General features: G+C 22.0%; 5 protein-coding genes across 5 annotated transcripts; 2 read left to right on the forward strand and 3 right to left on the reverse strand.

Moving 5' to 3' along the window:
* Positions 1-765: 765 nt before the first annotated feature.
* On the reverse strand, positions 766-2,089 carry PBANKA_0706000 (Fe-S cluster assembly protein DRE2, putative; the record flags this gene model as incomplete). Its single annotated transcript, XM_034563962.1, has 5 exons — positions 766-780; positions 939-985; positions 1,122-1,167; positions 1,341-1,568; positions 1,667-2,089. The coding sequence occupies 5 exons, from the start codon at positions 2,087-2,089 to the stop codon at positions 766-768; spliced, it is 759 nt and encodes a 252-aa protein (XP_034420806.1).
* Positions 2,090-3,128: 1,039 nt separating this feature from the next.
* PBANKA_0706100 (conserved protein, unknown function) lies at positions 3,129-4,426 on the reverse strand (the record flags this gene model as incomplete). Its single annotated transcript, XM_034563963.1, has 2 exons — positions 3,129-3,827; positions 4,079-4,426. The coding sequence occupies 2 exons, from the start codon at positions 4,424-4,426 to the stop codon at positions 3,129-3,131; spliced, it is 1,047 nt and encodes a 348-aa protein (XP_034420807.1).
* Positions 4,427-5,315: 889 nt separating this feature from the next.
* PBANKA_0706200 (nucleoside transporter 2, putative) lies at positions 5,316-6,980 on the forward strand (the record flags this gene model as incomplete). Its single annotated transcript, XM_034563965.1, has 1 exon — positions 5,316-6,980. One exon carries the CDS (start codon positions 5,316-5,318, stop codon positions 6,978-6,980), a length of 1,665 nt encoding a protein of 554 aa, XP_034420808.1.
* Positions 6,981-7,826: 846 nt separating this feature from the next.
* On the forward strand, positions 7,827-10,079 carry PBANKA_0706300 (GTP-binding protein Obg2, putative; the record flags this gene model as incomplete). The annotated part of the gene is made up of 1 exon (XM_034563966.1): positions 7,827-10,079. One exon carries the CDS (start codon positions 7,827-7,829, stop codon positions 10,077-10,079), a length of 2,253 nt encoding a protein of 750 aa, XP_034420809.1.
* Positions 10,080-10,503: 424 nt separating this feature from the next.
* On the reverse strand, positions 10,504-14,183 carry PBANKA_0706400 (conserved Plasmodium protein, unknown function; the record flags this gene model as incomplete). The annotated part of the gene is made up of 3 exons (XM_034563967.1): positions 10,504-10,734; positions 10,842-13,907; positions 14,157-14,183. 3 exons carry the CDS (start codon positions 14,181-14,183, stop codon positions 10,504-10,506), a joined length of 3,324 nt encoding a protein of 1,107 aa, XP_034420810.1.
* Positions 14,184-14,264: the final 81 nt, after the last annotated feature.

Raw genomic sequence — 14,264 nt, forward strand, 5'->3', positions numbered from 1 at the left:
TATGAAACATTTTTTATTTATAGTCTTCGCATATTCAATAAAAAAATATAATATACGCGTATATATATATAATATATCTTATTCTAGCTACATATATTTATATTTACTATTCTTGCAAAAATTATAAGTCTATTCAAAATAACACATTTTTTTAATTCGAGCTTTCTATTAAAGCAACATATATCTTTATGTGTATGAAAAAATCAATACAAAAAAAGATAATAAAATTATTTTAAAAATAATAAAATAAATGTTTAATATAAAAATTTATTATAAATTTGAAAAAAATATGTATATGCATATATTTCCGAGGGATAAAAAGATAAAGTAAATATTGTATAATTTTCTTGAAATCACAAAACTAAATTTGTTATTAAATGCTATTAAATAGAATAAATCAAATCGCATAAAAATATACTAAATAAATAATTGAAAGAATTAATATAAAATACAATTATGTTATCACCAATGAAATATTATATAGTTGAAAAAAAAAGAAAGCAAAGAAAAAATTCGAAATTATAATTTTTATAATAAATTCATGTTTAATATGTTATTCAAATAAAAAAGTACATCGTTTTATATTTTTGTACAAAAAAATAAATGAAATTAAAATAAAATAAAATAAAAGCCAAAACACATAAAAATGGTAATATACTAATGATAAAATATACAAACAAAAAGGGGGAGTAAAAAGCTAGTTCCTCATTTATCACTTTAAAATTATTTGTTAATATGAGTAAGGGGGGAGGTAAGGATTTGTCTTCAGTTCTGTTCATTCTAATAAATAAAAATACAACAAAATAAAATAAAATTGTAATTATAATAACGAAAATATGTAGAATACTGTTATAAAATTTAAGGAAACATAGTAGTGATATTGTATAAATGGACAGAAAAATGGTTAAATTTTTTTGTCATTTTTTATTTTAGCATACATTCAAATTCAGTTTTACATTCTCTCCGGGTTGAAATGCGGGAAGACCTGCTCATTTAAAAAAAAATATTCGAAATGTGTACATATTTATGCAACTAACCATAATAATATTTTTTTATACCAAAACATAAAAATTATATACTTAAAAAATATTTATGTATATAATAATTTTATAAAAATAAACCTTTATAAGGACATGATCCACATCTAAAGGCATCACCTAAGTAGCACTATATTTGGTAAAAATAAATTAAATTAACAAAGTGTTATTCTATGTATTACATCACATTAAATATGGTAGCATATAATTAAATAAATAAGTGAATATATATATAAATAAGCACATGATAAGTATTTGTGCTAATTATTATAATTTTTGTTGTTATTTGTTTTTTCTTCTTACATTTCCACAGGACGAAACTACATTTTCGGTATTATATTCTACCTCATTATCATTTATTTTTATTTTTTCCAAATTCATCGCCTTCTCTTTTTTTCCGCATGTACAATTATCACAAACTCTATTTACAACTTTTTTTTTATCCTCACATTTTTCATATATTTCTTCATCACTAGAAACTAAATTATTGTCATCATCGCTTTTGTTGAAATCTGGATTTTCGGCTTTTATCTAAAAAAAATATGAAAAAATAAGTTACAATTTAATATCACTTTTTATGTTTTTACACATATATGTACTCATATATTTGATGCTCCATGCCAACATACATTTATTACTATCCCATTTTCACTCATTGTTTGTTCAGCTGAAATATTAATATAGCCATTATATAAGCATTCTTTTCTGAGTCTTTTTAAAATTTTGTTAATATCTTCAATTTTGGAATGGTCTTTTTTACTAGTTCCGCTATTATTATTGCTTTTGTCATTTAAGTACAGATTTATATCCAATATTCCATTTTTATTTAAATATTTTTGAATTTTTAGTAAAATGTTGTCGTTCAAATCCAATAAAAACGAATAATTCTGGTAACTATATAAAAATATGTTATTATATTTTTTATATATTTTTTTCTTTTTGAAATCTAATATACCTATTGTTGGTATCAACAATTCGGAGTATTTTTTCTTCAGTAGTTCACATGGCACATCGTTATTTAAAATTATTAATGTATTTGAAAAGTTTATCATTTTTTATCTCGAATTTATATATATATTTAGTTGTGGATTTTCTTTCTTCTTTCACTTATTTGGTTACTATACTGCATCTAGCTATTTATATCTTTGTTTTACTGAATTTTTTATTATATTTTTTTATTTATTTATCAATGTTATTGTATTTCATCACTTCACATAAGTATAATTGTGTAGAATGCGTATGAAAATGCATCCAAAAGTTGCTACTTTTTTATTTCCTTATATATCAAAATTATATCAATTAAACAGACTATTTTTCCCTTGTTTTTATCTTTATATCAAGTAAAAATGTTTTGAAAATTGTTCGTTTTTTTTTTTTTTAATATTATCCGATTATTCAACATAAAAATGAAATAAAAAAATAATATTCAATCTTTTTTGTAAATTGTTCAAAAGTCATTCAAAAAAATTACATACGCAGCTATGCATGTATGCTTTTTTTATTTACTTTAAAAAATTGTGAGAATTATGTTATTTTTTTCTTCACTCTTTTTATCAGCATAAAATAGCAGATTGGTCAAGCTATAACATTTAAAATTATTTTTTATATTAAAAATTTTCATTATATTTTATTTTTTCCAAGGTTTATATTAAGTGTAAAACAAAAAAAAATTTTAAACTGCAAAGCTTCCTTTCAATGTATTTATTTAAAAAAAATATATAATACAAAGTGAACAAAATTTTTAAATGTAAAAATTAAAAATAATTTATTTCGTAAAAATAGAATAAGAATAAAAATAAAAATAATAATAAAAATAATAATAAAAATAATAATAAACAAATAAATGTGAAGAAAATATAAGAAGAGTGGGAAATTATCAGGGAAATTCTTAAAAATAGACACAACTAAAACAAAATAAGAAATGAGTATATTCATGCATATGAAATATCCCATTATTTATTCACCTAAAGGATTAGGCGCATATAAATGTATGCATGTTATACCCATAAGACCAATATAAAATTTTTAGAGAATTAAAAAAGAAAAAATTCATTATATTGCATGTCAATATGAACTATAAATAGCTTATTCCTATGATTTGCGATTATAATATTTTTTTAAAAGTTGGATATCAAAATCTTCGTCGTTTTCATACGATTCTTGATGTTCATCCTCTTCTTTTTCGTTGTCATCTACTCCACTCCAATCGTCGTTCCAATCACATATATTTTGAATATGATGCAAGTCATTTTTCAAAAACATAGAAATATCTGTTTCATCTTGTTTTATTTTATCATCTATATAGTTCGATTTGATATCTACATAGATACTACTATTTTCATTTTTGTTGTCAACTATTATCATATCATTCCCCAATAGTGATAAAGATTGTTTATTTTCTTCTTCATTTTTTTTTCCATTATAAACTTCTGATTCCTCAATCAGCATATGCTCATATGGGGTCTCGTTATCCAATGATATTGTATCTATCATATTTGCTAAGCTATATTCATATTCTTTTTTTAACATAAGTTTTAGATCATCTTTAGTTAATTTTAAAACTTCATTTGGTGGTAATGAATTTAATTTTTCTTTTAATTTTCTTTTTCTTTCTCTATTTAATTTTATCGAAACTTCCCAAGTTAATCTACATACATTCATCCATAAACTTTTTGAAGGCTCACAAAAAATCATTTCGAGTTCTAAATATGAATTTATCATTCTTTCATTTATTTTAATAATAGCTGGATGCATATAGCACCTTTTCATTTCCTCGATTACTAAATATGCCTAAAAATGGATAGAGCATACATAGTTAAATATATCTACCAAAACAATACTATTCAAACTGAATCCATACATATATCCACAAATTAATATTTTTGTATATACAAACAAAACGATATATAATATATATACAAATGTATTGATACAAATTTTGGAGAATCACATCATATTCACCATAAAAAGAGATAAAAAAATATGGTAATTGCATAATTCTACATTTCGTTTATTTTTATATTAATACTTTTTTTTCTTACATTTTCAACTTTTTTCCTATGATTCATTACAAAAGAATGGACAATAATAGAATAAATAACTTCATCATACATATGCCCTTCATTCAAAAATTGCTGTATAATATTTTCAAACAAAGTAAAATTATATTGAGTTAACGCATTCCACAATTTAAAATAATATATTCTTTTTATTGCATTCTTATCATTCCCTTTTTTTAATTTATTGTTTAAATAAATCCCTTCTTTCCCATATTGGTTAAATACATAATCTTTTTTTACAACTTCCCCATTTGAACTTACTTGGGGCGCGCTATATACATGCTTTGTAAAATATATTGAAGGATATACCTTTAAATATCTCTTTATCATTATTTACACACATGTGTATGCATATATATATAACTCAAATGAAGCTATATATTTTTTTTTCACTTTTTTTGATACCCCGTATTTTATCCTTCTCTTTTTTTCAATTTGACAATTGACCAAATAACTTGTATTTTTACGAGTTATGCATTCATTCAAAAATGAAAATGGCTGCAAAAATATACTAAACGGTATAATATTTTTACAAAAAATACATAATAATTTCTTAATATTTCAAATAGATTATACTGAAAAATAAAAATCATATTTTCCATAAAGTTTATTTTATTGGGAATAAGAGAATCTCCAATTGATTATCCAAAATTAATTATAATTCTTTTAAAAGTATATAAATATATACTAGCATGTATGTATAGTTATTTAAGCAGGGCTTATATAAAAAAGAACATCGTATTTTGGGGCGCAGGAATACCCCTATATGTAGAAAATATATTTAAAAATATAATCCTTTTTTTTAATAAAAATTTAGAAAATGGGTATTATGGAATATATTAAATTTCAAAAAATATAGACTATAAATATGTATATATAATGCTATTTACATGCAAAATCGGGAAAAACTATAATTTGATTCTTATATTTGTTTTTAAATCATATATGAAAATAGTGTTATTTAATATATGAATAATGTGTATGTGAACCTAATTAATGTATCCAACAAGTATTTACCACATTATCTAAATTACAAAATAAAAACAAAAAATTGCCAGATTAACTATTCAATTTTTGTTGATTTCATATAAACAAAAATTCGGAAACATATTTAATAGTACCAGAATATTTTTCTCTTTCAATAAATAAATATATATATAGAAAACAAAATATAAAAAAGCCTTTTATAATATATATATTTTTTTTTCGTTCGGAAATCATGAATGATGCTTCAAAAAACGAAGATTGGGAAAATTGCACGAGCATATTTCCAAATGAAAGAGACGAAAAAATAATCGAATTAAGAAATGAACTTGAAGATGATACTATAAAGAAAAATGAAAATGATGATAATAATTTATTTGCAAATATAACCTTATGTTTAATGGGAATGTCATCTGTCCTTTTATATAACTGTGTTTTGAATACAACACCACATATACATGCATTATTGAATAAAGATATAATAGTTTCTTTTACATTTTTTATATATTTTTTAGTTTTAGTTTTAGTTTCATTATTTATTTCTTTATTTATAGAAGTTAAGACGCGTATATATGACGCATGCTTTGTTTTATCATTTATTTTACAATTATTATATCCATTAGTTGTTAAATATTATTATAAAAATACTCTTTTATTTTATATGCTTATCGTATCGATTGGTGCAACATGCTCTATGATGAAAACGATGATTTTTTCTTTTTCTACTATTGCTGTTAATAGTTCTAAAGTTATTTGTTTATCTTATGGATTAACTGGAATATATTCTTTTATTATCACAACAATTTTTTTTTATTTTGTGATTCAAATAGATAAAGATACGCACAAATTAATGACCTCAATATTTATTACATCTTCTATTAATTCTATATTTATACTTGTTTCTTTTGTTTGCTATACTATATTAAAAAAATCAGATTCATTTAAAAAAAAGTTTAAAATTTATCATGATCAGAAAAAAATACAAACAGCAACACAATTACAACTTGAGCAACTTTCATATACTAACAACAATAATACATCACCTCAAAATGACCCCCCAAAATATTTTACTATTAATGTAAATGCTGAATCAAACGAAAAAAACGAAACAAATTCCGTGCCTAATGTAGAACATATAAATTTTCAAAAAAAAAAAGAAGACTCAGTAGATGGCTTCAATACATTTTCTAAAAATAATTTAAATACTGAAATAAGTGGAAACTCAACTTCAGCGCCAACGGATACATTGAAATCTTCAAAAAAACATAATAATATTGACACAATAAATATACAAGACAAAAATATACTACTCAGATTTATAAATTTAATAAATATAAAAAGAAAAGAATATATAAATCAAGGAAAAAGTCAAATGTTTTTATTTAAAAAAGGGTCTATATTTTTATTTTGCTCTTTTTATAATATATTTTTAAAAATTTTAGTTTTCCCAGTTGTTTGCCCAGAAATGTGGACTAATAATGTTGACGAAAGATATATATTAATAGGAATGGTTCAAATAGCAGATTGTATAAGTAGAATATTTCCTACATGTGCGCAATCATTTCCATTATTAAAAATATTTCTATTCCCACAAAAAAAAGTATTAATTTATTCTTTAGCAAGAACTATTTTATCAATACTATGTCTAATGGTTCCTTTGAAGAAAATACCGATTTTTGATAATTTTATTTTTCAATGTATCCTTATTTTTTCAAATATATATTTAAATGGGTGGTTTGTTGTTTTATCATTTATTAACATTTCAGATGTATTGAAACCATTTAATTCAATGCGAAATGTTGCGATTATTAGTTCATTAGGATCCTCCTTTTTAAGACTTGGCCTTTTGACTGGTTATGTTTTTTCTACAAAATATAAACATTTTGTTAATAGTTTATAAGGAAAAAACAATATGAAGTAATAAATATGAAAAATGGAAAGGTACATTTGTATACACCTTTTAATATATGTTTAATACATTTTTAATGCCTAAATTGAACGATTAAGTTTGTATATTCTTCACTATTCACATTATTTATAGCGCTATATATATGCTTTGTTTATCCACTTATTTTACCGAAAATGTTCATTCATATCATTTATTATGTGCATATACGTTATTGTCTACATTCAAGGATGTAATAAATTGAAAAGACATTTATTTTTTAACCATAGCAATATATTCTTCATAATATTTATATAATACAAAAATTTGGCAATTATTAATATAATAATAATGATGATGATTCGGTATTACTATTTTTTTATTAGTTTTTGAATTAGTTTTTTTTCATTTTAAACTTTATAAAAAATGTGTATATATATTATACCAATTTTAAAGCTAGTCATTTTTAAAAATCGAAAAAAAAAAAAAAAAAATAACAAAACTACCCTCCAATAATGCCTATCATAATTTTATTACCACACATGCGTATTATATATATGCATAATTATTCATTTAATATATTTTCATTTTTTATATCATCATGAAAATAATACCACAATTTATTTTATGTAAAAAAAATATAATTTGTAATACAAAATATCTCTACTTTGCGCACAACGGTCAAAACAATGCTCTATAAAAAATATTTTTTTAATATTTCGTTTTGTTTAATATGTATTGTTAATTTATGGTGATTTATTTTTTTTTTGTGATATGGCAAAAAAAAGAAGATAAAAAAAATAGAAATATATTTTCTTTGTAAACAATATCCCCCCCCAAATCTACCTGCTGACATATATTATGCTTTTTATAAATTTATCAAAATGTGCTCAAAAAAGGATAAACAATTTCTTACAATTTTCCAAAGAGAATCAGATTAACCAAATCATAAAAAACAAACAATTTTCAAGTTTAAATATTTCTCAAAAATGTAATTTTATAAATCATATATTAAATATTAAAAAACTAACATTCACTACGCTCCAAAATACAAATGAAGAAATATGCAAATCAAAAAAAAAAAAAAATAAAATAACTACCAAATTAATGGATGTGAAAGAAGAAGATAATGATGATGTATATGCAAACAACGAGTGTAATTATATTGAAAAAGATAATAAAATATTTATACATGTGAAAACAAAAAAAAACAAAAATCAAAAAGAACAAGTAGAGATCAACCAGAGAAATCTAACAGAAGACCAAAATAATATACCTCCAATTTTATCACAACAAAATATAAACAATGAAGCAAAAAAAGAATCATATAAAATATATGATAACAATTATTTTAACAATCCAATATTGAAATATGATCAAAATTTTGAAAAAAATAACTTTTTGAAATTCTCAAATTTTAATATTATTAATTCATATCCTCAAAAAAATGACAACACACAACCTTCAAAATGTGTGGAACATCCAGATACACAAACTATTCATTACAAAGTTGGAAATCTTAAAAATTATGAAAACTGTTCTGAATATAAATCAAATTTTATAAAAACTATTCAACATGATGATAAACAAATTGGCAATATTTATAACATCAAAGATCAATCAACAAGTAGCCCAATAAAAAAAAACATAGATGATGAAATATTAAAAAGTGAAGCATTAATGGAAATTTTAACTCACACAGATGATCATATTATGCTTCGAAATGAAAAACGATTTTGCGATTTTTTGTGGATTACAGCAAAATCAGGAAAAGGTGGTAACCCAAATTATAAAAAACAAAGAAGTAAAAAATTAAAAGGAGAAGGATATGGTGGACATGGAGGTAATGTTATATTGAAAAGTAAAAAAAGTATTTATGATTTAATAAAAATTGAACAAAAAATAAAAGCAAATGATGGAGAAGATTTTAAAGAAAATAGTCGAGGAAAAGATGGAAAAGATAAAATTATTTTTGTTCCTGTAGGTACTATAGTAAGAAAAAGAATTTATTGTCAAAAAAAAAATCAAAATAATAGAAAAATATATAAAAGTGTTTTTTGGTATCAATTTTTAAATGAAAATGAAGAATTATTAGTAGCTAGAGGAGGTAAAGGAGGTATCTCTTATTCACTTTTTAAAAAACATGATTTTAGGTTGCCTGAACTTAGTGAAAAAATATTATTAGAATTAGAATTACGATTAATAAATGATGTAGCTTTTATTGGTATTGAAAATAGTGGAAAAACATCTCTTTGCAGTAGTTTGAGTAAATATTATGGAAATATAAATAGTGATATATATACAACTACTATACCACATGTTTCGAATATTAATTATATTGATGGAGTTCAAATTACATTATTAGATACACCATATTTATTTTATAATGCCCATAAAGATAAAGCACGAGGAAAACGTATTCTCAGACATATTTATAGAAGCAAACTAATTATATATGTGGTAGACGTTTCTAATGATAAACTAAAAAATGTTGACGACCAAAATATTGAAGATTATTATTTGAAAAGCCTGAAAAATGGAGAAAACCAAAATAAGAGTGACAAAATTGATCCCCATTGCATAGATGATGAAAATTTAAAAGAATATTACAACGATACAATAAAACAAATAAAAATGCTTCGAAATGAATTATTTCTATTTAATCCTGACTATTTAAAAAAAAAAGAATTAGTAGTAGCAACAAAATGTGATATGTTACATAAAAATACTTTACTTAATCTAGATTCGTTATATATCCGTTTAAAACATATTTTTCCAGATATTGAAGTAATTGGAACATCAGCAAAATTTGGATTAGGTATTAAATTGTTAAGTAGAAAAATACGAGAATTAATATATCCACAATATATTTTACAAAATAGTAAATTATATTCTAAAAACATTGAAGATTATGTTATTCCGACATCTGATCATATTAAAGAAGGACGAAAAAAATTACAAAATTATGAATTACCTGACAATATTAAACATATATATGATCATAATTATTTGGAAAATTTTGATTATTTTTTAAAAAAAAATAAAAAAAATATTAAAAATTCTCAATCTACTCATCTTATTATTACTCAATCTGATCAAAAAAAAAATTTATAATCATAAATCATTTGTTACCATCCCTTGGAATAACAAATTAACATCCTAGATCCACCTTTTTTGAAATATAAAATAAAATTATATTCTAGCCACAACATAACGCTAATATTGTAAATTATATAGCTTTATAAAATAACATTAAAATTCTCACTATAATTCGCCTTAATTTATTTCTTATGAGATGACGTTAAAAAATTAAAAATTTATGGGATACTACTAAGTTAACGCGTTAAAATATACAAAAGTCGGAATGTTTAGCGAATTTAATAGGTAAAAAAATAGTCACATATAGACGAAATAAAATGAAGTAAAATAACGAACTACTCAACGTGGACAAACCAAACGGTATGTAGTACACCATGAGATGCCATAAACAAGAAAAGACAACGGAAAAAATGAAATGAAATAAAATAATATCATTAAATTATAAATTAAAATTATTAATAGGTAAATTACAATTGTACAATTTCCACAACTTTTCAGTAATCTTCTTATTACTAGGTACATGGCTCGAACATTGCTTTATGGTATTATTTAATGTTGATAAAATTATATTTTCCGTTTCAAATAATTCGACATTTTTTGTATTTTCTTTTTCCATAAGTTTCGTTCTACAATGTCTTAAAGGAGGAACAGCTATAGTTCCAATCATATCCTATAAAAAATATGACCATGTAAATTTTGTGAATATAATACACACTATATGCAAATATTCCATTATATATAGCGAATACCAAGTTATTTAAAAAAAATATAAATTACCTTATTATTCAGCAAGGGGTTTAGAAATGGATAAAATTCTTGAGAATAGTAAGAATTTTTCAGAGCAAACAAAACTGTCAAACAACTTCTTAAATTATTTTTTAGTAAAAATGGTGGTATTAATTGAAAGCTGTTTTTTTTTTTATTATAAATTACATTTTCTCGAAATATAGAACAATGTAAAGAAAGAGGTGTATATACAGAAACTAACAAATCATTGTAGTTGTTATTCAATCTTATGTGAGGAAATGAATTTGTTTGATATTTGAAAATTTTATAATTTAAACAATAATTATATTTCATATTTTTGGAATAATTTGAATTGTATTTTTTCTGTATATCATAATCTGCGAGGTTATCAAGGCGTGATGAATTAAAATTTTCGAATTTTTCAGAAAGTTCATAATTTTCATGTCGATCCACATTTTCCCCTCCTTGACCAGCATTATAAGTGCCTTTCAACATATTAACAGTTTTTTTAATTTTTTTTTCGAGCAGAGAAAAACTATTTTCGCTGTAAAAATATTTGACAACAACAAAATATTCAAACATAAAATTATCATTGCATATATGATTAATATTATTCACATTTAATATTATATTATTTCTAAATAAAACCCTATTTTTATAAATAGTATTTTCCGTTCCTTCATCAACAAAATTGTCTTTTTCATTCGTTTCTTTTAAATTTTTGTTATAATTTTCACCTTCAAAAACATTCGAAACATTTTTTTTTATACATTCTCTATCATAGCCATAATCTAAAAAAAATTGATAATTCTTTATAAATGACTGTATAATTTTATCCATTAAATTGGAATTAAAATTTTGAAAATTATCATCAACATATTTTATATAAGTAAACATATCCATGTCAAAAGTAAATAACTTTTCTGAATGAATAGTAACTTTACCACTCCTCCTTATAATATTTAATGACATTATATTATGCAATTTAAATAAATTTAAAAATATGACTGTCTCATCAATATATTTATCGTTATTTAAAAAGGCAAAATAATTTTCAAGCATATTTTCAAATGTTAATTCGTTACTACCTTTATTTAGATATTCATAAAAAAAATAATAATTATAATATATATTAAAATATTCAAAATGAATATTTTCAATATCAAAACATTTCCAACATAATTGTAATATTATATACTTTTCTAATCCAATTTTATTTGTACTTAAAAAATTAAAATCATCAATATTATCATATACTAATTTCATAATATTTAAAAATGTTATTCCATGTCTTTTTTTTAATCCTTTATATAAATCATATCGATATTTATCAAAAATTTCTCCATTATTATTCCTCCTACTAATTTTATTAGGATTTTCAATATATTGATATTCATATAAATTATCATTAATGCTTATTAATTCCATCATTTTAATTAGAAACTCATAAATTATTTCACTTTTTATATATCGAAAACCTTTATTTTTAATATATATCATATTGTTTTTGCTATATTTTTGCATATGCATTAAATAGCTACATATTTCTTCGTTCGAAAATTGTAGATTCTCAAAAATACCTTTTTTGCTTATATAAATTACCCCATCATCAATTTCATTTGTTTCTTTTTCGGAATAACTCAAACCCTCTTTAATCAACTTGCATCCTTCACTTTGTCCACATAATGCTTCACTATGTACAAGCAAATAATATGAAAAAAATAATTCTATATTGTTAAAAATTGTTGCTTTTTCACTTAATATTATTTTCTCCTTAGATAAACCCATAATAGACAATGTTTTTATTAAATCATCATTAAATGGTATCGAATTATCTTTTTTTAAATTACGCATTCCATTTTCCATTTCTTGAGAATATAATTTGTTTTCTATATCACTATTAATATAATATTTTGAAAAAAAAGACTTAAGACAAATTGCTAATGTTCCATCCACATCATTCATTAATATGTTATAAGTTTTATTCGTAGTACATAATACAACATCATTAAATCTTCCTAAATTTGTGCATAATTTGTATATAATGTGATTTATATCTTTATTTTCTGAAAAAATTAAATTTATTTTATATTTTTTAATTTTTTCTAAATTTAAATTATTATTATGACTATTTAATTCGAAAAAATTATTTTTATATTCATTTTTAAACATATTGGAATTAGACATATGAGTAGAATTGTTGCTATTTCCTGATTCTCCTTTATCATTTGATGTAAGACTATAATTATGATTTGTTATAAACTCATTATATTCTTTTATATATTTATTAAACATTTTAAAATAAATATCACCTGAATTGTTAATAATATTTTTTAATTCATCATTAACACAAATTAATAGCCATTGATCATTTATATTTTTTAATGTTTTTGATAAATATATTTGCCATATTTCATCTTCTTCTATATGTTCCTTTTCGTTTTCCTCATTGAAATCTTCTCTTTTTTTTCCACTTTTTGTTATACTTAAAACATTTTTTACAGTAGTGTTAATTATAGGACTATTAGCAAATGTTAATGATTTGTCTGCAATATCACAAACCTCATAAATATAATTGCACACATTATAAATACTATTATTACTTTTCTTACTTAATATATCTAATTCATTATTATATTTTTTATAAAAATTTGGATAAGTAGTATATTTTAATATGCATATATTTTCATTTTTAGGCATTTCATTAATTACCCCATCAATTATATGTGCCGAAACAAATAGCTTAGGTACTTTTTTTAATTTATTTATATCCTTAATTAAATTTTTTTGAACTTTTATTTCATCTTGAAAACTATAATGCCATTCCATATAAGCCCATAAATAGTCTATTTCGTATACATATTTTTCTCTTTCTATTGTACTTTTTTTTTTAGTTTCTTTTTGAATAAATTGATTTTTCTGCAAATTAAACCCGCTTTCCTCTTCTTTCGCCAATTTATCACTGCTTATAATATTTTTTTCTTCAGCTAAAAAATCAGAAAAATCCGCTTGAATATCTAATAGAGTCAAAGAATAATCATTTTTCTTATCATAGGGCTTTTTCAAGGGAACAATTTCACATCCATTTTCGAAATACTATACAATCAATAAAAAAAAAAAAAATTAAGATCTTTTAAAATATAGGAAAAAAATGCATTATGTACATACACATTTACACACACCTTTTACACATTAGCCATGTGTAATGTGTTAAACTATAAATATTTACAAAAAATATAATAGGACAATTTTCATATATCAAAAAATAATAAAAATACATAAATATTCAACAGTTCATAATATACACAAATAAATTAAATGTATTTTTAAATGAAAGATCATTACCCATTTATATGATTTAGCTTCAAACATGTTTTTTTTTCTTCGTATTCTCAAAGTTCCTTATATATAATTATTACTTCTAATTAACTATAATTTGACTATAATCATAAT

This window comes from Plasmodium berghei, assembly GCF_900002375.2.
Source record: "Plasmodium berghei ANKA genome assembly, chromosome: 7".
Lineage (NCBI taxonomy): Eukaryota > Apicomplexa > Aconoidasida > Haemosporida > Plasmodiidae > Plasmodium > Plasmodium berghei.